This window comes from Pristis pectinata, chromosome 1 (assembly GCF_009764475.1).
Source record: "Pristis pectinata isolate sPriPec2 chromosome 1, sPriPec2.1.pri, whole genome shotgun sequence".
Classification (NCBI taxonomy): Eukaryota; Metazoa; Chordata; class Chondrichthyes; order Rhinopristiformes; family Pristidae; genus Pristis; species Pristis pectinata.
The window spans coordinates 122,044,727-122,072,111 of NC_067405.1; the positions used below are offsets into that span (position 1 = coordinate 122,044,727).

General features: G+C 37.5%; 1 protein-coding gene across 1 annotated transcript; it reads left to right on the forward strand.

Moving 5' to 3' along the window:
- Positions 1-7: 7 nt before the first annotated feature.
- On the forward strand, positions 8-26,774 carry pole2 (polymerase (DNA directed), epsilon 2). The gene is made up of 19 exons (XM_052012861.1): positions 8-154; positions 3,035-3,135; positions 3,943-4,018; positions 5,761-5,838; positions 7,672-7,765; positions 8,368-8,442; positions 10,363-10,446; positions 11,191-11,246; positions 12,690-12,739; positions 14,649-14,721; positions 18,146-18,318; positions 18,823-18,912; positions 18,995-19,049; positions 21,866-21,925; positions 22,378-22,455; positions 22,556-22,664; positions 24,510-24,686; positions 25,265-25,332; positions 26,598-26,774. Exons 1-19 carry the CDS (start codon positions 90-92, stop codon positions 26,614-26,616), a joined length of 1,581 nt encoding a protein of 526 aa, XP_051868821.1. The 5' UTR covers positions 8-89; the 3' UTR covers positions 26,617-26,774.
- The last annotated feature ends 611 nt before the right edge of the window (positions 26,775-27,385 follow it).

Below are 27,385 nucleotides of genomic sequence, written 5' to 3' on the forward strand. Positions count from 1 at the left end.
GACAGTTTAATGAATGAACGGGTTGGCGCTGTTTCCCAGCGCGCTCTCTTTTTTGTGACGGAGGCTGCATTTGGCGCCAAAGCTGCAGGATGGCGTCTAAAGTGAAGACCAAAGTCTCAGCTGCTTTTAAAATGCACGGATTAATTCTGAGATCGTAAGTGGAAAGTATTGCAACGTTTTATATCTGGAAATGTCAGAAACTATTCATCAGTATTAGCAACGTTTTTTCAGTATGCGATAAAGCGGTTATTGTTTATTTGTTGGGGTTCGCTCCCGAATGTAATTAAATACTTATTTTATACTTGAGTTGATACAAATTTCTAATAAATTGCATTCCTCTGGAATTCAGCTTTGGCCATGAGGCCTGGATCCAAGTGACCTTGGAGACACCAAACCAAGTAACTATTTTGAGTCCATCTCATTTAGCATGATGTTAGTGGCACACAACATGATAGGACTTTGTCCCCAGAAGATGTGTGCAGTGATCTCTCTTACCAGTATTGTCATGGATTGATGTATCTGTCACTGGTAGATGGGTGAGGACAAAGTTAAGTTGAAGTATCCCCTGTGTGGTTCAATCACTACCTGCTGCAGGCACAGTCTGGCAGCTGTATCCTTTAGAACTCGGCTGCTTGGGTAGTGGTGGTGTTACAAAATCAGTGATGATGGGTAAAAGATGATAATCCACCTAGGCCCCTCATAATTTTATAAACCTTACTTAAGACTCCCCTCAGCCTATAGTTGTCCAGTCCTGGCAATGTCCTTGTAAATTTCCACTATACTCTCTCCAGTATAATCTTTCTGTAATGTGATGATCAGAACTAAACACAATACTAAAGCTATGGTCTAGCTAGCATTGTATATGTTTCTATAAAATCTCCCTACTCTTGTATTCTGGCTCTCACCTAATAAAAAAAAGCACCCCATACATTTTTTAACCATGTTATAGATCTATCTTGTTACCCTTAAGGATTTGTAGATATACAAAGTCTTTCTGTTCCTCCATAACACAGAACATAGAACAGTACAGCACAATACAGGACCTTCAGCCCACAATGTTGTGCTGACCTTTAACCCCTTCCTCCCACATATCCCTCTATTTTAAATTCCTCCATATGCTTATCTAGTACTCTCTTGAATTTGACCAATGTACCTGCCTCCACCACCACCCCAGGCAGCGCATTCCATGCCCCAACCACTCTCTGGGTGAAAAACCTCCCTCTGATATCTCCCTTGAACTTCCCACCCATTACCTTAAGGCCAAGCCCTCTTGTATTGAGCATTGGTGCCCTGGGAAAGAGGCGTTGGCTATCCACTCTATCTATTCCTCTTAATACTTTGTACACCTCTATCATGTCTCCTCTCATCCTCCTTCTCTCCAAAGAGTAAGGCCCTAGCTCCCTTAATCTCTCCTCATAATGCATGCTCTCTAAACCAGGCAGCCTCCTGGTAAATCTCCTCTGCACCCTTTCCAACGCTTCCACGTCCTTCCTATAATGAGGCAACCAGAACTGGACACAGTACTCTAAGTGTGGTCTAACCAGAGTTTTATAGAGCTGCATCATTACCTCGTGGCTCTTAAACTTGATCCCTCGACTTATGAAAGCTAACACCCCATAAGCTTTCTTAACTACCCTATCCACCTATAACGATCTGTCCCGTCATTTATTTTAAATTCCTTGCCTTGTTGCACCTCCCCAAATGCATTGCCTTACACTTACCTGGACTGAATTCCACATGCCACTTTTTTGTATATTTCTATAATCCAAAGTCTGCCTCATCACAGTTGATCGCATGGCCAATTTTTGTATTTATTGTAAACCTCTTTATCTTACTCTTACACTTAAGTTTATTATCATTAATATACAATCCAAGCAAGGAATCGGGTACTGAGCACTGTGGAACCTCACCGGTAACAGCCAATCAATGATTATAGTTTGCTTTCTGCCACTGAGGCAATTTTACATCCAGTTTATTATCTTGTACTTGTTCATAACCATAGAGGGAAGCATTGGGTCCATCAGGTCTGTGCAGGCTCCTAGGGAGCAAACCTATCAGTCCCATTCCTCCTCTTCATTTACCCCTAAACCTTGCAACTTGTTCTTTCTTGTACATGCCCGTAAATTCTCCTTTGATTCTTTTTGCCATTAACCAGTACTAAAGGGTAACTTACATAGCCAATTAGCCTACCAGAACATCTTTTGGGATGTGGGAGGAAATGCCAGTACCCGGTGGAAATCCGCATGGTCGTAGAAAGAATGTGTAAACTTTGCATGAACAGCACCAGAGGTCGTGATCAAACCCTGGTCCCTGGGGCACTAACAGCTGGACCACCACACTACCTGATTTGCCATTCTCCCTTGGAAATCCAGGAACTTTACCTTTTTGACAAGCTTGGCATCCTAGACTTGTGAGTTTTGGTAAAATCCATATAGACTACATTATGTGCATTGGTCTCATCAACTTTCCTTGTTACTTCCTCAAAAAAAACTCAAGTTAGTTGAGCAAAACATTCCATTAGCAAATTCACACTGAATGTCCCTTCTAAATAAATCTCTATACCTTTTCTAAGGAATTGATTCCAATAATTTGCCCTTCACTGGTTAAACTAATTACTTGGTTCCTCTCTTCCTTTCTAAACAAAAGTATAACATTAGCAGTGCTGGCTTCACTCTTGTAGCTTAGAGGGTTTGGAAAATGATGGTCAATTTCTGAAATCTCTTTTGCATCTTTTATCAGCCAGCAGTGTATTTCATTTGGGCCTGGTTTTTTATCCATTTTCAAAGATGCTCAACCTTCAATGTCTGCTGTCTTGTTATGTTTATCCCATCTAATATTGCACACTCTTCCTCCTCAACTATAATGTTGTCATTAGGAACTTTGTTAGGACCCAGCTTATCAGGAACTTTGGCCCCAAACCTCTGCCTCCATACATAGGCATGTTTTGGTCCTCCAGTTTTCCTCCAGTGGTAAACTGTGATAGTTAGTAATTAGTAAAACCTTCAGAATTTTCTGCTTTTGTTTCTCTGATTAGTAACGCTACCAAATTTCTTGTGGATGTCCTGGAGACAGTCAGTGAGACAGAGCTTGAAGATGCAATTGAACGTATCATTGATGCAGTTGAAAAACAACCACGTAAGTAATTGTTGAAAGTTCTAAGCAGTTAAAGGGCTGAGTTGTTCATCAACTTGATGTGGAGCATAATATGACGTTCAGATTTCTTGTAATTTTTCTTTTATAATGGGAGGAAGTTTCCATTGGTTGCAGTAAGATTTCAATTCTGAGGTTCGGTGCATTTGACCCAAAGTTACTTCTGGATCTGTGAATCTATATTGGGAATTTGTGTGTGGTAGCCATGCATACATCTAAACATTCCAAGGTTCAGGCTCTGTATCTTTGGTAGTTGAAAAGGGTGCCAGCAGGGAAGTCATGTGCCCACTATTGAGTAAACAAATGTAAATAATACCAATAAGATGCACTTGAATTTAATATGGTAAAATATGTCGACAAGCTTCACTGAAGCATTATAAAACAAAATTTTACATTGCCACATCAGCAAGTTAGGGCCATAATGAAATGGTTGGCCAAAGGAGCATCATGAAGGAGGAGAGGAAGCAGAGATGTTTGGCCGTAGGGGCGGGAGGGTGTGGTGTAGGATTCGAGAATTGTCTGAGGGTGGCTGAAAACAAACTGATATTTAAAATCATAGATATTTAGGGGTCCAGAACAGATTGAGCACTGAGATCTTGGAGACCGGAAAAGGTTGCAGAGAAATAGGTTGGCGATGGGCATAAGTAGATTTGAAAATTTTCACCCTTGTCTTTAAGGAATTCAAATAAGTCAGATACCTGGCTATTCAGTAAAACAAAATATTTATTTGTTACGGACTGTAGCTAAAGGAAGTAAAGCCAGACCTTTGACTTGTACCTTTCTACTTTTCAGTGAGTTGCAACATGATAGAGCAATCAATGGTGGAGTCAGCAGTCCAGGAATGCAGTCAGACATGTGATGAAACAATGTATGTCAACTGGAAGATTCTTATGTTACCCAACAAGAAATTGTGCATGGCAATCACAGTCGTTTTCTAACAAAATTACACTGATATATGCTGAAAGAGGCAATATTGCCTTTCCACTTCTATCAAACAAAGTTGTAATCTTTGTAAAAGTTTGGGGACTAGCCATTTGTTAAAATAATTGAAGGGTTTGGAGTTTACAAAATTGGGGTATTTGCATCCTGTAAGTAAGAAGGTTGGGGAGGTGGGAATGGTAGAGGTGAATGTGGTGGAGGGGGTGGAAACAAACACACTTTGGTGTTTTGTATCTTCAATAATAACAAAGGGCTACTACAGATTAAATTTGTACGGTACAAGGTCTGTTCTAACTGTTCTCCTCTGGGGCATGTTAAAGCTAAGTCTTCCTTCTCTCCAGATTTGAGGGACTACTTGAGAAGAAGTTCAGCCCCAGAGTTCTTCTCATTTTCTGATCCAGCCTTTCAATCCCAATTTCTTCCACTCTATTCCTCTTAATATTTAGTGCCCCTCTATCATGTCTCCTCTCATCCTCCTTCTCTCCAAAGAGTAAAGCCCTAGCTCCTTTAGTCTCTCCTCATAATGCATACTCTCTAAACCAGGCAGCATCCTGGTAAATCTGCTCTGCACCCTTTCCAATGCTTCCACATCCTTCCTACAATGAGGCGACCAGAACTGGACACAGTACTCTAAGTGTGGTCTAACCAGAGTTTTATAGAGCTGCATCATTACCTCGTGGCTCTTAAACTTGATCCCTCGACTTATGAAAGCTAACACCCCATAAGCTTTCTTAACTACCCTATCCACCTGTGAGGCAACTTTCAGGGATCTGCCCTTCACAAAGCCATGCTGGCTGTCCCTGATCAGACCATGGTGCTCTAAATGCCCATAAATCCTATTTCTAAGAATCCTTTACAACAGGCGTAAGGCTCACTGGTCTATAATTCCCTGGACTATCCCTACTACCTTTTTCGAATAAGGGGACAACATTTGCCACCCTCCAATCCTCCAGTACCATTCCCATGGACAACGAGGACTCAAAGATCCTAGCCAAAGGCTCAGCAATCTCCTCCCTCGCCTCTGGATGGCCTCAATTCATTGACATGTTTCCTAATGAGACTCCCACAGTCCAATTCACTGATCCAACCTGGAAAGGTAGATCTGTTAATGGGAATGGAATTCCACGTTATCAGAGAAGCCAGCATTCAAATGGATAGGATCATCCAGTATTATTCATACAAACTTGGGGGTTCATGAAGCTTCGTTCAGTGCAATAGGATCTGTCACTTCTGTAAAAGTATTGGAATTCCACATGAAGTAAACAGAACTGTTATCTACATCTATTTCTCATTTACCTGGTTCAGATTTATTTAAAAATTCAACTGAATGGAAGATTTTTTTTGCTAGTATGGATTGTCTCTCATTTTTGGCTCTGGCATCTCATTCCATTTCAGTATTGATCTCAACCCCTTAGCTGCTATCATATACCTGCAAATGTCAAATAACTCTAATAGGGTCTGAGATAAATAGAAATGTGTGCAATGTTGTTAAAAGCAAAGGTAAATTGGGAGACCAAATTGCAATGGAAGGGAACATAATAACTTTTATATCATTGAAGATTAGTACAGATAATGTCATTTTCATCTGTCATTTTCAACTAATTATAACACCAGTATGTGGAAGTATAACTTTAGATGGTTTATAAGAAAATTTTACAATTATGTTTGCAGAGAACATGTTTTCAATATAATTGGTGCATTTGATGTCCCTCGTTATATCTACATTTCAGAAAGGAAGAAGTTTTTACCGTGAGTGTTAACTCTTTCTCTTTATGGACTGTCCAAGCTTCTAACTAATTTTGTATGAACAGTCAGGTTTGCAAGGTTGTAGTTTAATCTTTCAAGTCACCTTTTAGTTTAGATAGAATGTATGGTATAGAAGCAGACCATTCAGCTCAACCAATGGTGTTTATGCTCCACTCGAGCCTCCTCCAGTCTTTCTTCATCTAAATCTATCAGCATAATTCTCTATTTACTTCTCCTCTCATGCTTGTCCAGACACCCCTTAAATACATATGTGCTTATTGATTTGAACACTCCCTTTAGTTGTGAGTTCCACTTTGGATAAAGAACTTTCTTCTGAATTCCCTGTTGGATTGCTTGGCCCTACCCTTATATTGGTGGCCTGTAGTTATGCTTTTCCCCACAAGTGGAAACATCCTCCCCATATCCATTCTTATCAAAACCTTTCATAATTTTAGTTATGCATTGGCCTTTCTCAGAAGAGAAAAGAGACCCAGCCTGTATACCCTTTCTCAATATGAAACTCCTCATATTTCTGATATGGTCCTCATGAATCTTCTCTGCACCCTTTATATCATTTTCATAATATGGTGACAGAACCACAGGCAGTACTCTATGTGGTCAAACCAAGGTTTTATAACAGATTTAGCATAATTTCCCTACTTTTCAATTTGGTACCTCTTGGAATAAATCCAAGTGGTTGGTTTGCTTTTTTTTAGTGGTTGCTAACCTGTGATGGAATTTTTAGTGATTAGTGTATTTAAATCCTTTCTAATCTGTTCCTGTATGATTCCCAAAATCCCTGTTTCTTTAGGGAACTTACCTATTGAATATAAATGCATAAATATCCAGAAACTTAGCATAAAGTTGTTTTTTCCTTCTATGAAGTTTGAGCATTAATTGGAATGTTCTTTGGCAATTTTGTACTCGGTTGAACCCCTCATGGCATCTTTCAGTTTACAAAGTAAGAAATAGAATTACAAAGGAATACTCTAGAAAGACAATATTAAATATGATGTTGTAGGTATTTGATGGAAGAAAATAAAATAGATTTTTACTCACTAGGGAACTTAAGTGGTCAATTCATTCTAAGAACTTTATGCACTTATCTGTCATTTTTGCAAAATCGCGATTGCTGCTTTTAGATTTAAAATATGAATAATAACTAACATAAATAAGGAAATCTTACATTTTCCATGGCATATCTTCGAATACAATTGGATACTAACAGCCTACACAAATGTGGTGAGAACTCAGTACTTAATTAGTCACTCAGAATGTCCCTTGTGAGGTGGACGACATCCCTAAGAGCTAAGTAGATGTTGAAATAATTTAAAAAACGCATTATTGCCAAAAAAAACTCATTAAAAATGCTAAAGATCAAGCAAGCAAATAATGCAATTAAAGCATTAATATTTTACAGAACATTTGTCTCACAGTGGTTGTACATGTACTAAAATGTCATTTTCTTTGTAAGTTGTGAGAACGGTTTCCTTATACATTGAGATGGACTATGACCTCACGATCTACCTTGTTGTGACCTTGCACCTTATTGCACTGCACTTTCTCTGTAGCTGTGACACTTTACTCTGTGCTGTTATTGTTTTTTACCTGTACTACATCAATGCACTCTGTACTAACTCAATGTAACTGCACTGTGTAATGAATTGACCTGTACGATCAGTTTGTAAGACAAGCTTTTCACTGTACCTCAGTACAAGTGACAATAATAATAAACCAATACCAATAATAAACCAATACCAAGAACATTTTAGATAAAAAAGAAAATAAAGTTTTAAAAAAGTCTTTTTTCACGGAAATCTTATTTTTGTACTCCAGTCTTTCAATGACAGATCATAGTGAACCTTGTCTGTTTGGAATGGCCAGGAACAAAGCTGAACTTTTTTGTGAGCGTTATGCCATTATGCAACAGGTAAGGGAGACAGAAAACTTAAAACTTATGCATGTTTTTAATGAGAAAATAATCTTACTATATGTTCCTTATTTTATTTTAAGGGACTGAATATCATTTGAAAACAAAGTACTCCATACAGACCTAGCATTTGGTGGAAGATTGCAATTTTGTTCAAGTGGAGGATTAGTCATAATCTTTCTATGTATTTTATATACTCTACAATACCGTTTCAAATATAGCCTCACTTCAGCTAGATTCAACTAGCAATCCAATTTCCTTCATCTCTCAAGGAATTTATTTACTACAGTTAAGATAGAATTGATTCAAAATCTTTGGACACGTAACGCCTATGTTAACCAATTGACCATTATTCATCAAAGCAAGATACTATTAGCTTTAAAATTGTTTAATTCTGTGCTGAAGAAGCAGTTGACTTACAAGGAAGTACCAAGTACTTTTTACATATGAGAAAGTACCAAGTACTGAATTGAAATAAGTTTGATACATCAACAATGGTTGAATTTTCATCAAATATTAATCAAATTAGGATTAATGAATTCTTGAATGAATATAATTAATGAATGTTGCAATATTTGCATTAACGCTTCTTAATTTTACAGCGAACACATAGGCATGAATTATTTACACCTCCTGTGACAGGGTCACACCCCGATGAGAACAGGAATAAATTTCAGGTAAGAGATCAAATGTTCCTCAACAATTCTGATATAAATATTAATTGTCTTTACAAGATAAATTGCATTTCTCCTAGATAGCAATCAAATGAATTTCACTGTTTCTCTGCTTCATGCTCAATTACTCTTTTCTGCTGTCTTTTTTTGCTGATTGGGGGAAAATATTAAGGTCTTCAATTTGGCACATATAAGAGACTAGTAATCTGAACAAGATGTTGCATCACCTAATGCATCATTTACATTCCGTCTTTGGTTGCTGTCATCTTGGGTTGAAGTACATTACGAGAAATTGTTTCAGGCAGCAGGCTGTCCCAAATATGCAGATCAGCTTCCAGACAGATAAAACAGTCAACAGAGGATGCTCAGTATAATTCATAATGCATGTTTTTGTCACAGTTATCACAAGCCAGCAATCTTGCACAGGGTACAACAACAAAATAATATTTTATTTAGTCAGTCCTTTCTATTGCTTACAAAGTAATCAGATTTGAAAGTTGTTTAATCTTTTGGCGGTGTTTCTTCCACCTGATGCATTATATCCTGCTGGTTAGTGTTTTACGTGAGAGGGGTAGCACAGTGAAAAAGGTGCCACCTGCAGTAAATCTAATGAACTTACTTAAGAATTAGTTTAGATTGGTGCTGAAGATGGCTGTTGGAAACCACTATCAGGTAAGTTTGCACAAATCAGGCTAATTATTGAAAACAGCTCGGCCACTGAATTAAATCATAATCACAGAAGGAGGTAAATCAGCCCATTGGGCTTGTTCTTTCAAAGAGCGGTCTAATTAGTGTCATTCACCCCTTCTCTAGCCTATAATTTTTCCTTTGATGGTATGTATTCAATTCTCTTTTGCAAGTTATTCACTTCTGCTTTGACAGTCCTTTATGGCACTACAAAGCATGATAACTTGCTTCCTTTGTATAAAAGAAAACCTCTTCTAACTGGTTCTTTTATCAGTAATCATAAATCTGTACTTCCAATTATCAAACAGTTCCTCCTTGTATACAAAACTGCAACTCCCCTCTGTTTCAACCACTCACATGATTGGTATTCCATCCATCACTAAGCATTCAGTCCCTCCACCATCCTCGCACAGTAGTTGCAGAGTGTACAGTTTACAAAATGCACTGCAGTTACTTGCCTTCTGAACCCTCAACCTCTACCACAAAGAAAAACAAGAGCTTCAGGTGCACGAGAGCATCACCACTTGCGTGTTACCCTCCAAGCTGCACGCCATCCTGACTTGGATGTCTTTCACCATTCCTTAATCTTCATTGGGTTTGAATCCTGGAATTCTCTAAATAGCATTGTGAAAGCATCTGTTGAGGAAAATGGCTAAACATCAAACACAGTTAGGGATGAACAGTAAATACTGGCTTTGTCAGCAGCATTGTTTTTGTCAATTATCAGAATCAATCTCCAGTTGACTTGCAGACTTAAAGACCTAGCATGATATTCTTACTTTTACATTTTGTCCTTATTTTCATTCTCATTTCCATGTGCTTTTTTGTGTTCTTCTCCTTTTCTTTTGCAATAACAAAAGATCTGTTTATGTGAACTCCTTTAGTTATTTCTTGTAAATTTGATTTTGCTCTATGAAATGTCAGAACAGATTTCTGAAGAGTTTTAGCTATGGTGTCTAGGGAAGTGGTGAATAGTGGCTGGGCAGTTTCTTGCAGGAAAATTGGCAGATGTACCTTCTTCCACCCGTTTATAGACAACAATAGAATGGTTGAAAATTCTACCAACTTATTAAGAAAGAATCACTGAAAACCAGTGAAAATAATTTCAGATGGAAGAAATAATATTTGCATTGACAAATACAAAAGACCATTTAGTAATTCAATAGCTTTGAGCAAAGAGGGATATCCTCTAGAGCTATGTGGTGCATTATTTAAAACTTCGTGTTTTATTTTTAGTTAAAAACCATAGAAACGCTCCTTGGCAGTATCTCAAAGGTCGGAGAAGTCATTGTTCTGGGAATGATAACACAACTTAAAGAGGTAGGATAAACTGTGAATGTTTATATTTCCAACAATTTGTCTTGCATTGAAACTCAGCTAAATTTCCCTGATGGGATTCTGAAATCACTGAAAGGTTCTTTGGTGAATAACTGACAGGCAAATGTATAAAGATAGGTATACCCCATTCTTGACACTGGAGTAATTGGATATGCGTGTTGATGTGTATTTTCCCTACTCTTTGGATTTTGAACTTGTGACATTAGGTTGTGCAACCTTGGAGGGTCCCAATTTTAATACCTAATCTGTATTGAGCTATCTGTCAGAACTTGGATATTAGCAGAAACACTGCTGTTGACCTCAATAGTCCTGAAAAGCTTGATCAAGGTTGCTGCAGGTATTTGAAGTTTAGTAACCTCTGCTGAAATTGTGTCTTTTGCCTGAGAAGTGGCTTTGGCTTGGACTCGTATGTCACAATTGTCTGGATTGACCTTCTATGAACATTCAATGGGCATGCAGTCACAAGAAAAGCATATCCAAGTGAAGCAGGTTCAGAGAGGGTGGGGTGCAACGCGGAGTTGGCACTATGGTTGATAATACAGTAAACCTTTGTGGAAGAAGAGTATTAAGGACAAAAAATTGGGAAAGTGAGCAAAAAGGTTTTTATTATGCTTAAAATCTAATAATACTGTTACTACCGTTGTGTCTTTTATAAACTGAAGACAGTGAAGTATACTTTTTATTAACGTTGTAGGACAATATTATTAATTGCATTTACTATTTCAGGGAAAGTTCTTTCTTGAAGATCCAACTGGAACAGTCCAGCTTGACCTGAGCAAAGCCATATCCTTTTGTCTACTCTTAATCTTAGAGTTTAAAATTCACGTAAATAATTTGTTATTTTCAGCATTTTTTGAAATGTTGTAGAGAAAGTTTAACATAGCTTACTTCATTTTAACTCAAAAAAATATTGATTTTTTTTTGATTACCTTAAAGATTGGTTACGTTATGTTCAAAAATATTGATTTCCTCAAATCCAGAGACAATCCACTGGAAAAACCTTAATTGATTTTTAATGTTTTAAAAATATAAAACTTCAGAAATTACAGTTAATTGGTAAAGTCACTAAATGTTTCAGCAGCAAATCATAACAATTTGGACTGTGCTAAGACAATAATTGAGATGCTGCAATTGACCTCAAAACCCTGAGCTGAGAAAGAAAAGCCAAGCAACATTCTGTTGCTAACTGCTGTTCGTTGACTCCCACTAGAAGGTATCTGTATTTTGATATCTGGTTGGTTCATGACTGAGGCAGGATGTGATATGTAGCAGTACTGAGGAGCCTGTCAGCATCCACAGTCTTTAGTTCCACATGAAGAGAATTATCTAGGAGGGGTGGTACTGTAGGGTTGTTAGCCTATCTGGAATAGTACTGTAGCAAAAGCTATAGTCATTTTTGATTTAAAGTATTGTGCACTATCACAACAAATATGGATTTCCGTATTTATTTTTTTCGTCCCTCCTCAAGTGATATGGAAAGCTTCATCTTACTTGATACCTGCAGAATATTTGTAGAAACTTTGAAGCAAAATGAGTGAAATTGGAGCCATTGGAGAATTGTTTCCTAATGGTTCCAGTGCTGGCAGCAAACCCACCGTTAGAACAATTCTTACCTGAAGCAAATTTCCTTTATATTTGAGACACAAGAGACTGCAAATGCTGGAATCTGGCGTGAGAAAGACACAAACTGCTCGAAGAACTCGGCAGGACAAGCAGCACCTGTGCAGGCAAAGGAATGGGTTGACATTTCAGGTCGAGACCCTGCATCAGGGCTGAGTGTAGGGGGAAGGTAACCAGAATCTAGAAGTGAGAAGGTGGGATGAGACAGAGGCTAACAGAGGAGGAATATGATGACAGAGGCTGTGTCTCACAGGTGGGTAGAATCTCTGTCTCAGCCCTCACTCTCACTTCTATACATTGGCTATCCTCCCTCTACACTCTCAGTCCTGATGCTGGGTCTCAACCCAAAATGTTGACATCCCTTTGCCTCCACAGATGCAATATGATGGCTGAGTTCTTCCTTTATATTTGCTTCCCCTCAGCCAAGAGAAAGTGTCAAACCTTTGCTTTGTGGCCTTTTCAGATGACCAAGGTATGAGACTGTGCCACTTGGTCACCAATAATAGGAGCTTTCCTCAAATTTGATGTGTATCAAAAATGATTTTTTTTTGTAGTGTGATATTGAAGTTCCATTTTTCCTTAGTAATTTCTTTAACTACAATGCACCAGTTTCATAGTGGTTTATATACAGAATCCTGCTTTGTTCTTGCAGAAGGTAAACGAGAACAATACATTTATCTTTGACAATCAAGAAACAATCTTGAATTCTTGAGTTAAAAAGTTTGGCATAAGAAGTGACCAATTTGTGAAAAGCTATTAACAAATTCCCACCTGATAGCAGAGACAAAATATTAAAATTAATCATGACTATATGTCAACAAAGTACTATAATAAAAAGGGAATGTGCTGCCACAGGATATCAAGGCACATTGGAAACATTGAACTATTTCTGAAATGTGGTCAGTGTTGTGATGCAGGGCAACACGATCGCGGCTTTGTGCATGACGAGTTCTTACAGAGCAATAAGTTAATGATCATGGGGGCAATGTGGATTAAGGCATAAATATTGGGTAAAGCACCAAGAGACCTCCAGCAGTGTGTCTCTCAGTTTTCCACTGGAGATTCTGCCTGGATTGCATGCACCAATCTCAGAGCAGGACAATCAGATGGCCTTCAAATTTGTAGGTAAGAATGCTATCACTGAGGTGAGGCTGACATCTATACTTGTTATGCTTCCTGGGAACTTCCTGCTTAAATATCCCCTCCAGTAGGCTCATCGTGTTTTAGCTTCATAAGTCCCCTTAATTCTCCTTTACCTGGCTGGAGTGCTTGACACCATCCACCTCACCGTCCTTCTTCAGTGATTGTCTACTGTTGTTCACCTCAGTTTGTATGCTCTTCTTTGTTTCCATTCTCAATCCCAATCATATCCAGGGTGTCTGCAGCATTAGCTTCATAAATGCACTGCACTTCCAGAAGCTCACAAGTACCATTTCTGGCCTAGTTCTCTCCTTACCTACATCCAGCTTTTTGACAGAAATGTGGGACTGTCATTAATTACGAAACTGTAATTGATGATTACAGGTTCTCTGCGGTTACTCTCCATTGCCTCTGTTGTTAAACTGCTTGTCAAACATCCAGTCGTAATTGAGTTCCAGGTTTTGCTTTGGGAAGGCCAAAGTTGCTGTCTGATAATTTTGTCTAACAGAATTGTGGAATTCTATCCCAAAAATCTCATTTGCACACCACTTCTTAATACCCACCTATTAGGTCAAGCTTTTGGTCCCTCTTATACCGTCTCCCTTCTTTTGTGACTTGGTGTACATGAATCTTATTTTACAATAAAAAGCATGTAACAGCAGAGCCACTAAAACAGAATTGTGATTCAACCCATTGTTCCTTCTGAAATCGTGAGTGAAAAATGTCATTGTTTACCTGCATAACAAAAATCATTGCATTTTGGCAAGTGAAGCCTTTGAGATAATCTTGAGGTGCGATAGAGTCCATTTTTCCCAATAGTGTTGAATTTACTTTTCCAAGAAGATAAATCTTTAAAATTGCACCAGTCTCATCAGCAGAGCAACGAGAGAGCCTGCATTATGATAGAGACACATTTGTTTTTTTTAGAAGTGACAGCAGAAGCTGACATTCTTGCATTATACTATTATGTGTTGAATTATATGCAGCAACATTGGGAGCAGTCACAGAAATCTGGCGGTCTTACATAATTGAGTTCAGTTCTACAGTTATATTGTGTGATTTAGTTGCTTCTGTGTTTGCAGAAATTGCCCTTGTATGTGCAAAATTACAATGGACTTGGTTACCATTGACGCTACCAGTTTATTTTTAAATATTGAAAGATTGTACATATGTGTCCAATATTATACTTAATTATCAAAATTCTATCTTTTCTTGAGTAATTTAGGTAAAATTATGAGAGAACTTGATCAAAATGGAAGGATATATTCATGTATCAAAGGAATGTTTTATCAAATGTGATGTATAAAAAGATTAAATCCAATCAACAGCTACATACAGTTTAGTAATCATAAAATTGTTTTTTCCAGTAATTTCATAATTGGCATTAACACTGGAAATGATAGTTATTGAAAGTATTTTTGTAGGATGGTATGACGATGGAGTTTTTCATGTAAATGGATTTGGATTTCCACCTACTGAACCTTCCACTGTTACAAGGTAATTTTTGCGACACTTTTTCCAGAAAGTATTTGCTTCAAGGTATTTATTTAATTTGATTTTTTTAAATTGAATAAAACTTTACATAATTGATAAGACATTAATTGGTGACTTGCTCGTACCATTAATGCAGCGCATCAACTTGTATCTTATTGCTATTATACCACATAAGTAATCTCTTTTGTAACATTTCTTCAATTCTTGCAGTTAATTTATCCATTGCATTACTAATTATTTATTATATAGGTTGTTATTTTGGTCACTTATTTATATTATGATTTTAATATTAGAAATTGAATGAAGTCTTCAAAGATATTGAGTGCAAAGATAGTACAGTGTGGATTGTGTTGCAGCATGGGCAGTTGGTAATTAAGGGTGGAAAGATGAAAGGGTTTAGGAAGAGCATTCCAGATGGTAGGACCTAATGACTGAAGGTGCAATGAAGGGAAAGGATTGTATATGTACAAAAAAATGCCAGAGACAGTGAAACACATTGATAGGGGGTTATAGAATAAGAGAGATATCTTTATTAGTCATGTGTACATCGAAACACTCAGTGAAATGCATCTTTTGCGTAGAGTGTTCTGGGGGCAGCCTGCAAGTGTCGCCACGCTTCCGGTGCAAACATGGCATGCCCACAATAGTGAGAGGAAACGGGTTTTTAGGGGGTTTGCAGAAATAGGGTGAGGTAAGATTGAGGAGGAATTTAAAAATCATGAACATTATTATTTTATTGAGGGATTAGGAATCATGGTAGCGAGGATACAATTGATGAGAAATGGGATTGTGTAGTGCAATATGACGTGAGGCAGAATGTAGATGAGATGAAATTTGAATAGAATAGGAAACCGATAAGTAATATTTAATTCTTAATCAGTAATTCATTAATATGATGTAGGCATATATACAGATGTAGATTCATCATTCAGTGGTGAGTTACCCACACTCACCCTTGATGTACATACTTATTATATAAGTGTATACTTGTATAAGTATATATTTATTTGCCTCTGTGGCTTTGATCTTCCTATACAAAAGGTCTAGATCCTTCAATACTGAAAGCTCCAACCACATATATGTGGCATCATTTAGAGGGTCTTGGACCAAGCCCCACCAATGAAACAGGTGAAATAAACTTTGACAGCCTGTCAACCCATGCCCCTTGATGACCTTGGTCGTCATGAATGTTTTTGGATGTCTCTGATGTTCAAAATGCCACCCATCAACCTATTGAAAAAAATGTGTTAATTTAACAAACATTTAAAACACAAGAAATCACTTAAAACCAAGAATTATAAACATTTAACTTTAAATCCATTAATTCAAAAATATATAACTTGTCAATACTTAGCTTTTCCTCTTGGTGGTTCCTCACTATTCAAATGAATGAAGGTCCTGTTCCAATGCTTGTGTCACCAGCTACAAATTTCTGGGGTGATTTGCCAGCAAAGTGCAGGGGATTGATGCAATTTCTCACTCCCCTATTGGACTCCATATCCAATGTCAGACCATACTCAGAAACTCACTGGTGAAGTGTGGCTAGTAAGTTCATGATTTCTGTGTTCAAGCTTGCATGCAATGATATCCTAAACCTATTGTCAATTATGGTGGATACTGCTGGTGTTTCCCCTCAAAAACTGGCCCATTGCGTTTATTGCATGAGGTAATCTTGTACTTTGGGTTTACATCTGTAGTGCTACTCTGTAGCACTACAGATGGTGGACGTTAATGGGCTTAAGCCTAAATCTCCAAAAGAAAATAAAAGAAATATAGTGATTGGCTGCTGGCATGAACTCAAATATTTCCATTTCTGTTTTTGATATGTTTACTTAGGCCACTAGTGATGAATATTTTCATAAGGCTGTGGCTTGCCAGATTGAGAGCAGAACAAAATGAATGCAGAAGAAGATTGGAGTGTTGTTTCTATAAGCCCATCTAATTCTAATCACAGGTTTATCTAGTAGTTCCACATCAGGCAAAGCAATCAGAATAATGTCCATTTGCTTCTTAGTGCATATTGATGATAGGAACACAACTGGTCTATCTGACCTTTTGAGCTTATTCTGTCATTCTATCAAATCATCATTGATCTGCATTTCAATTTCCCAGCATTTTTTATATCCATTTACAACCTGACATATCAAAAATCTGTCAGTGTCTCTCCCAAAAACTTAAATGAAAACGTGCATTCAAATTTCACTGCTAAATGGTTTAGTACATATATTTAGATTAACTTTTGAATTCTACCCCAGTGAGATAAAAACCTACATTAATCTTCCTATTAATTTTTGGATTTGTGCAGTGTTAGATTGTATTAACATATGAACCTGAACATCTAAATGCCCAAAGTTGTTCACCCTGTAGAACACATTCCAGTTCATCATCCACATTGAACTCCACCTACCTTGGATTACCTGAGCTAATCCCATTCCAGAATCAGGTTTATTATCGCTGACATATGTTGTGGAATTTGTTGTTTTGTAGCAGCAGTATTGTGCAAGACATGAAAATTATTATGTTACAAAAATAAATAGTGCAAAAGAGGAATAACGAAGTACTGTACATGGATTGTTCAGAAATCTGATGGCGGAGGGGAAGAAGTTCCTGAATCGTTGAATGTGGGTCTTCAGGGTCCTGTACCTCCTCCCCGATGGTAGTAACGCAAAGATTAACGCATGTCCCAGATGGTGAGGGTCCTTAGTGATGGATGCCACCTTCTTGAGGCACCGCCTCTTGAAGACGTCCTCAATGGCGGGGAGAGATGTGCTGTTGAGTCTACAACCCGCCTCCATACCAGGCAGTGATGCAACCAGTCAGAATGCTCTCCATATCCCTCTAATCCTTTCCTATCTATGTACCCGTAAAAATGTATTTTAAACTTTGTAATTGTACCCATCTCTACCCCTTCCTCTGGCAGCTCATCCCGTATACCCACTATTTCAACTGTGTGGAAAAGTTGCCCCTCAGGTCACCTTTTAAAATCTTTCCCCCTTGCCTTAAACCTAAGCCCTCTAGTTTTAATATCCCCTACCTGGGAAAAAGATTGTGACCATCCACCTTATCTGTGCCCCTCATGATTTTATAAACCTCTATAAGGTCACCCCTCAGTCTCCTTCTCTCCAGGGAAAACAATCCCAGCCTATCCAGTCTCTCCTCATACTCAAGCTCTCCAGTCCTGGCAATTGTCATGCTCAACTGATACTTGTGCTCTGCTGCAGTTGATTTAAAACTATAAAAGTTGACTTTGATGAATAGTGATCAGCTTGGGAATGGTGAAAAGAAACCTCATTCTCACTATCTGCAAATTCATTGTATTTAGAAAAGTTGAAGAAAACGTGGATTCGTTAGAAATCCACGGAGTTAGCCTTCATTACAATTATTCAGGCTTTTCCTGACTGACAACTTTTCATGTTCTAAATTACAGAGCTTATTATGGTAACATCAACTTTTTTGGTGGTCCTTCTGCTACATCAGTGAAATCTTCTGCAAAATTAAAGCAATTGGAGGAAGAAAATGAAGAGGCCATGTTTGTTTTTATTTCCGATGTGTGGCTGGATCAGGTGGAAGTTCTTGAAAAACTTCACATGATGTTTTCAGGTTTTTTTTAAATTACATCTGTTTAACTGAGGCCTTACGATGTATAAATAGATGGTTTCATTGGGCAAGGGTGCTGAGTTCATGTAACTTTATACATTGAGTGGAAACAGTTGATGTCACAGTTGATGTCAATCTCGGCTTTAATCAATGCCCATTTGTAATTTGGCTTTATTTGGCTTATGGAAACCTGAATCATTGGAGGGAGATTATAATCTTTTAAGCAAGCAGGCTTGTTGATGTAAAGTTTAAATTCCAAACTAAACCCTATATTTACCAATATTAATGTTATATGGATATTTATTGATTGCATGCTTAAAAATGAAAAAAAAAGTTAATGATATATATTCAAAAAAAATTAAATTTGGCATTTCTACCATTTATTTCAATTATTACTACTGGATGCAATTACACAAAAAAGAACATACTTAACTTTTAGATCTTTGTAAATGGTTATTCTCTGGGCTATGGTATAAATAACACACATGCTTGCACTCTGCTTTACAGGTTATTCATCCATGCCACCCACTTGCTTCATCTTCTGTGGTAATTTCTCCTCTGCTCCGTATGGAAAAAATCAGATCAAAGTTCTAACAGGTGAAGATCCATTAGTATATCTATTACTTGAATCCTTATTTTGAACTGTCTTGATTTTTGTTTTTTTTTCCTACATTTTCAGAATCACTGAAAACCCTTGCAGATATAATCTGTGAATACCCCAATATCCATAAAAAGTAAGTGCTACAGAATATACCGTCAGTCTTGGACCTATCTTCTGTTTGGTCATCTGCAATTATTGTTGACAACGAAGAACCACAATGGATAGAGGAAGCAGTTTAATCTTCAAAAGATGTTGATGTTAAGAGATATTTTTGCACTTTCACTTGCTTTTTAGCATTTATATAAATGCAACAAATTCATTTAAGTTTTCATACTCAGTGCTGCTTACACAGACTACAGTAATTGCTAGATTATACTTGCGTGTAAGCATTCAATTTCAGTAGCCCTATTGCTCACCATTAATGATTGCCTAGTGTATGTTACATTGCTCATCTACGAGTGAGATGGGGAAATGGGAAAACTGCTGACAAAGGACAACGGCTACTTCCATTAATACAGAAGGGTTGGAGGAGGTTATATAGAGAGTTGAAGTCATGATGGGATTTGAACAGGAGGGTTAAAATTTGGAAGTAGTTAGGGACCAGATCCACTGTAGGTTAGTGAGCACGAGGGAGGGAGGTGATCATAACTTTGTACAGGTTACGTTGTGAGCGGCCTGGTTTTCAATAAGGTGAACAATAAGGGGGTAAAGCGCACAGAGCATTGGAATAATCAAGTTGAAAGGTAAAAAAGGCATGTTTAATATTTTTGGCTGCAGCAAATGTGCTGTAGTGAACTAGAGAGGAAATGGAGTTGAAAGTAGTGCTCAAGAATAAATGCAATAAATCCAAGTCTGTGAACTATCTGATTTGCCTGAGATGAGCCAGTGATTAGAATGGAATTGTAGCAAGGATACAAAACCTGAGGTGGTTAAAGAGAATGGCTTTGATTTTCCCATTACTTAATTGTTAGAAGTTGCAGTTTGAATGTTAGATGAGTTGGATGACAACACAAATAGGAAGGCCAAGAGAAGTAGTTGATGACAATATAAAACTAAGTGTCATCTGTGTATATGCTGATGCTGGAGGAAGAATATGTAGTCAACATGTGGAGCATAAATACTAGCAAGGATGTGTTGGGCCAACTGGCCAGTTTCTCTATTGAACAAATTGACTGGAACTGTTTGAAAGTCTAGAAGTTGCAATGTATAAGAAAGGATTGTACATCACAGTCACAGATGTCATTTTTGATTTTGTATAGGTGCATTTCAGTGTTACGATGAGCTACCCTCTCCTATGCTGTCTTGGGTTTAGAAGAATGAGCACTGACCTCATTGAAACATATAAAATTCTTGCAGGGCTTGACAGGATAAATGCAAAGTTCATATTTCTCCTGGGAGTGTCTAGAATCAGAGGTCACAGACTCGAAATGAGGGGCTGGCCATTCAAGATGTAGGAAAGAAGAAATTTCTTCACTCGGAATAATGAATCTTTGGAATTCTCCATTGACTTGAGCTGTGAAAGCTCATTGCTCATATATTCCAGACAGAGATCCACTGATTTCTAGACTTTGAAGGAATTAAGAGTTAGTATAGCATCAGTGTAGGAAAGTGGTACAATCAGCCACAATCTTATCAAATGGCAGAACATGCACCAGTAGGCCTAATGGCCTACTTCTGATGTTCAATCGTGAAACAGGGAAGGATGCAAATTTATCCTAAATGATGAATGAGGTGTGATCTGGGATGTGCTGCTTACAGTGACTAGGGCAAAGGTTGGAGTGAGGCCAGACTGGGATTTGTAAACAGAAACGAGAATTTAAAAATTTGGCATTTGGGCTAGCCAATGGAGGTCAATGAACTAAATGGTGAATAAAACGAATTGTAGGATAGGATCAATGGTAGTCTAAGTTGCATTATTTCTTGAATGGATTTTGGGAGGTTGCTCTGAAAGCACTGACAATGCAAGAAAGTGTTAGTGTAACAGCAACAATAAGATTGGGATAAAAAGAGAAAAGTGTTTTGGTTTCAAAGTGATAGGGCACCTAATTTGTGCAACTTTGAGTTTCAGTCTGAGTGAGTAGTTGGCCATACAGCAGGTATTAGTTATAATGTAGAGTATTTGTCAAATAGAATGTTTTGGATCTTGACGGCATTAAGGAAAGTAAGTTCAAGCTCATTTAGATGTTGGATAGACAATCATACTGCAGGTTCCTCCAAGGCACATAGAACAGTACAGCACTGGACAGGCCATTCAGCCTATGACATTGTGCCAATCTTGATGCCAATTTATAATAAATGAGCTCCTTGTGTATCATCAATATCACTCCATCCCCTTCATATTTATGTGTCTATCTAACAGGCTCTTAAACTCCTCCAAACTGCCTGCTTCCACTACTACCCCTGGTAATCTATTTCACGCATCTACCACTCTGCTTAAAAAAAACTTGCCCCTCACATCACCTTTAAAGTTCCTGCCTTTAACTTTAAAAGCATGTCCTCTGGTGTTTGCCATTTATACCCTGGGGGAAAGATTCTGACTGTCTACCCTATCTATGCCTCTCATAGTTTTAAAAACCTCTATCTGGTCTCCCCTTCGCCTCTGACGCTGGATATCTGTGAAGACATCCAAAATATTAACACTTCAGGTGTGGTTCTGAAGAAAGGTCTTCAGCCTGAAATATTAATTTTGTTTCTCTTACAACAGAAGCTGCCTGCTGATTGTTTCTAGTCTTTTTTGTTTTTATTATAATGGAACTCTGGCATTATTTTGTAATTTAGGGGAAATTTAGTATGGGTTTCCTCAAAAATGTGGAACATTTTACTTCATGTCAATTGGAATACCATGGACATTCTAGAAAATCTGCTTTATAAAAAATAACAATATTAGTATCTTGCATTATATTATAGTCAATAATAGAATCTAAATATCTTTCTTCCCTCAACTTGCAGCAGCCGCTTTGTTTTTGTTCCTGGTCCTGAAGATCCAGGCCCCAGTTCTATCTTACCCAGGTAATCACTGGTTCTTCGCGTTTTCAATCTTGCACCACAGTCCTTCATTTTCCCAGTAGTGCTACTGCTTTTAAAACCCATCCATCAGCTCAGCAGTGATGATGGCACTGAATGAATTCACAGCATTGCTCTCTGTTCTCAAATAGCATTTTTGCTTCAGTCATCTGTATACTTTCCTGTGACAAGATAGTCTTAGTCTTGCCTATCCAGCACTTCCTTGGCCTTCCTTGATATCTTGTTCCATTTTGTATGCAGGGTCATGAAAGGCATTCTACTTTTTTTCCATTCTTGAAATACTCCAGACAGTTTCTTTTCATAAATGCGGCTTTCCATTTAATCTCTAAAATGTTCTTGAAGCTGATGAAATGAATGCACCATGAAACATGATTACTTTTTAATAACCAGTACTTTGATGAAGGATTATTTTAATAGCTTCTTTTCATTTCTTAAAGACCTCCACTAGCTGACTACATTACAGAAGAGTTCAGTAAGAGAGTTCCATATTCTGTATTTACTACAAATCCTTGCAGGTAAACTTTTTCTGCGTATCTCGTAATTTCACAGTTCAATTGTCTTTTTATTCAAGAGATTCTTGTAGAAAATATCAGACATATTTTTCATCATTGTTAGGATTCAGTACTGCGCACAGGAGATTATAATTTTTCGTGAGGATCTGGTTAACAAGATGTGTAGAAATTGCATCCGATTTCCTAACAGTAATTTGGATATTCCAAACCATGTGAGTTACTGCCCTTCTAATGGATTTTATGCTACTTGTACTTGATATCATTGGTTATGACTGTAATCAGACCTTTCAATCCCATGATCTAAAGTGTAATCTTTCTTGCTCCACTTCTCACTAACAGTAGGGATACTAAGCAATCGAATGAACTATACTTGCCACAACATTTTCTGACATGGATTGTGTAGTGCAAACTAACACTTCTTCCTTGGGCAGCAGACTGAATATACATTCAATAAACCAAGAAACAGATTGTTTAATTGTGTACAGATAAGTGAATGGTACATAGTATACCACCATGCAGACAGTGCTCATGGAAGTAGCATCATGCATACGTGTTTGTTTCTACGCTTTCCCATGAACCATGCCGTGCTTGTCCAATGGCATCTTTTTGTTGGTCCTTGTAATAAGCATAGGTAAACATCAATTGCCTTTCATGCAGCATACTTTTTTTCCTATTCAGAAGCCACTTCAATATAGGGGTCATCCTAATTGTATGACCCCAAACTGCTTGACTAGCAGGATTAATACAATTGAAACACATAAGTTTTGTCGATGACTTTGTTTAGGCAGCTTGTTTCTCTATGTACACAGTTCTGGTGACAACATTATGATAAGAACATTTAAGAAACTAGAGAAATTGCAAAAAAAACTACAAGAATGATACTAGAACTGGGAATGGGTATTCGGTCTCTTAGTTGAAATTTCTTTGGAAGAGACATGGGGAAATTCTTCTTTCCTCAATAGTACTTAAACATGTACTAGAATATGGGTTGTAGACAGTGGAGGTACCCAATGTAATTTTTTTAATGTAGTTTCTTGTGCATAAATGACTATTATATAAATTATTAATTGGAACATAAAACTAGTTTCATTTCTGCTTTGGCAAATTTTCTACTTTTTGTACTGCTGGGGTTTTCTTGCATCCTCGATCCTCCTTCAGTCCTAGTTAGTCATTGTCCTCTGCTGGGTACCATTGAAAAACCACCATCTTTTTTTTAATATTCATTTGAGGGATTTGGGCTTTGCCAGCTGAGCCAGAATTTAATTGCCCATCTGCTAGTTGCCCTTGAGAAGGTGACGGTGAGCTGCCTTCTTGAACCACTGCAGTCCTTGAGGTGTGGCTATACCCACAATGCTGTAGCGAGAGAGTTCCAGGATTTTGACTCAGCGACAGTGAAGGAACGGCAATATAATTCTAAGTCAGGATGGTGTGTGGCTTGGAGGGCAACTTCCAGGTGGTGGTGTTCCCATACTTTTGCTGCCCTTGTCTTTCTAGCTGTAGAAGTTGTGGGTTTGGAAGGTGCTGTCTAAGGAGTCTTGGTGAGTTGCTGCAGTGCATCCTGAAGATGGTACAAACTGCTACCACTGTGCATCGGTGGTAGAGTTTGTGGATGGGGTGCCCATTGAACGGGCTGCCATGTCCTATATGGTGTTGAGTTTCTTGAGTGTTGTTGAAGATGCGCTCATTCAACCAAGCAGACAGTATTCCATCACACTCCTGATTTGAGCCTTGTAGAAGGTGGACAGGCTTTGTGGAGTTGGGAGGTGAGTTACTTGCCGCAGGATTCCTGGCCTCTGACCTGCTCTTATTGACACATTGTGTCTACTCTAGTTCAGTTTGAGAAATGTTAGCTCTAGTTTTTTTTCCCCCCACATGTTGCCTGACCTGCTGAATACTTATAATATTTTTCAATTATATTTCTGATTTGTAGGGCCCACAATATTTACTATCGTAGTGGTAATAATTTGGTCTGCTGTTACGTCAAAATATAACTACGTTTTTTTAAAATTCTGTCTATACCAGATTAACCCCTCTCTTTTTTTTTGCTACGTTTATAGTTTGTGAAGACCATCATAGCACAAGGCCATCTAACACCACTGCCACTCTACGTTAGTCCAGTCTACTGGGCATATGATTATGCTCTTCGTGTGTACCCAGTGCCAGACCTGCTTGTATTTGCTGACAAATATGATCCATTCAACATTGTCCATACAGACTGCATCTGTATCAATCCTGTGAGCACCATTATGTACAATTCTTATCACAGAATTAAATTTGGAAAACCTAATGGTCAGAATAACTGTTTTAACAATGTTCAAATTTCTCTCTAATGACTGCGAAAATTTGGTTCGGTATAACTGAAAAATATCTTAATGATTGTTGAGCATGAACATTTAAAAAATATTCTGTCCCCATTTACAATAAATGTTTCCTTAATTTTGTTTTCCCTTTATTTATGTTTTTCCTCAGTTCATAATGATAATGTTATTTTCAATGAGATTTCAATCACAACAGTATAGTTTGTGCAGTTAGCTTCTGCAGTTTAGGAACTTCTTTGTGGGAAACGAAAGGTTGGGTCATTCACGGACCATCTTGTTTACATCAAGATGTCTGGAAGTAAACGTAATGAAAGATGTAAAACAATGGAAAGGGTTGGGAAGGAGGATAATGAAACCCAAAAATGATCAGTTTTTTTTTAATGCCTAATATTAAAACATTTCCTTGCTCTTATCCTTTTTTGAGTTGGGTGCTTTAAAATCATACCTAAATGACAACTGTTTTACTTATAATTGTACATCTTATTTATTTTAAGGGCTCATTTCCACGAAGTGGTTTCTGCTTCAAGGTGTACTATCCCTCAAGTAAAACAGTGGAGGACAGGTAATAGAGAAACTGTTAAATATATTCTTCTATATTTCTTCCTAATAACATTGGATATAGTGCAGGAAGGTTTTTATAGTTAATGTATAAGAATTTGTGAAAAGAAACTTAAAACCAAGAATTATTTTACTGAATACAAATGATGGTCAAGTCCGCTTTGGATTCAGCTATTGGATGTAAGGGAAAACAGGCTTCACCTCATCCCTTCCTGCCCTCATACCTCTCCACATCTCCTACTACCTTGAAAGATATTTTCTGTCTCCTATCCCAGTAATCCCCAGCTGTGATGGGTGATGTGTTATTGTCAAAAAAAATTGTAATATAAGAAACCAGAACAGGATTAATCTGAATGGCCCCACAAACCATCTCAACTCGACTTCCGTGCCCTGCCCTATATCCATAATCCCTTGCTTTCCCTTAATGTGCAATAATTCATTAATCTTAAATATACTCATTGATTGAGCATTCCCAACCCTGAGTGAGGAAATTGCTTCTTCGGGGGATTACGATCTCTGGTTATAGACTTCTCCCGACAACTTCAAAAAAACAACTAAAAGGTGAAATTTTATACCAAGGATATAATGAAGCTCCATATCTAGGCTGTCAGTTGTCATATTTGCATGCAGCATTGGTGCTCAAGTTTCTTGTACGATCTGGGGACACACCACGTGTCTAGGTAGCAAAGGCTTCTGGCTACAAATCCTTGAAACAACATGCATGAACCTATGTCACACTTGGGAGAAGGGAAAGGAAAAAAATATTTTCTGTGTAATTGGAACTGGTTATCTGAAGTATCTAAATGTAATTGTATTTGTGACAGATTTTTTTACCATTATAATTAGTATGCTACTTAAATTGTGAAATTGTGGAGCATACAATATCAGGCTTCCACCACAATGTAATAGATTGTCCACATCGCTGACCCCACACTTGAGAAGACCACCAGTAATCCCTCTCCAGAAGACTCTAGCCCTTCTCTCAGCTGCTCCCCATGTCTTCCTCTTTGTTTTCTCTCCCCCCGGGATACTCCTCTCTACTGACCTGCAAGTTACCATAATTAACAGAAAGTATATATTTTCTGCAATTTTTGTCTTGTCCACAACCCAGCGACAATAGTTTTGTGGTACCTGCGATTTAGCTACGGCCTTTGATCTAACAAAGAATTTTTTTCAGGATACTCTGTTATACCTTATGATTGCATTAATTTTTTCTGGAATGGCTTCAGCTAATTATAAGATGCTGACTGGATTTTCCTTTCTTTTCAGTAAACTTCAGAATCTTTGAGTGTGAATTTTAAGAGGTTGGAAAAGTACAAACACCGAGGAACTATGTTTGCACATCAACATCTAGACAAATTATTGATAATTTCATGTTTATTTGTATATACTTATATTGATGCTTTTTAAATAAATTAAACTTTAGAATTTGTGCCTAAATTTTGTTTTATATGTATTATTCAGAACTCTCCTTACTTTTCTAACCTTTGTGCCAAACTAACATATGTAATCATTTTCTTTTTAAAAAAAAAATGGGTTTATTTTAGTTGTGAATGGTTTCTCATTTAAATTATATAAATCCTGGGCCTGTTATGTTTATTGTGGTTTAAAAGAATCTCTGTAATGCACAAACTACATTTCTTATAATTACACTTAAAGTACTTGAAAATACTGCTGAATGTTGATAAAAGAATGCTGGAACTTGTAAATGGCATAAATATGCTGTGTACAGAATATAGATTTCACATGACCAATTAAAGCACCGGCTTTTCTGAGCTAAAGATTTTTTTTAAAGAAAAGGTATTATGACCATTTTCAGCCTGTTCTTAAAAAAAATGTTTTGTAACTGAAATTTTCTTGAGACTAAGGCTGCTGGATTTCTCCAGCAAAATTTAGTTCATGGTCTCAAATACTAGTTTTATTCAATCAAACCATACAATTTCAATAAATAGCCATAATTATTTCATAACCAGTCATTGGTAAGTGCTATTAAGTACTGGAACTAGTTAGGCAGCCATTTTTATAGCCAATCCAACATTTTGTTAGACAGATTTTAA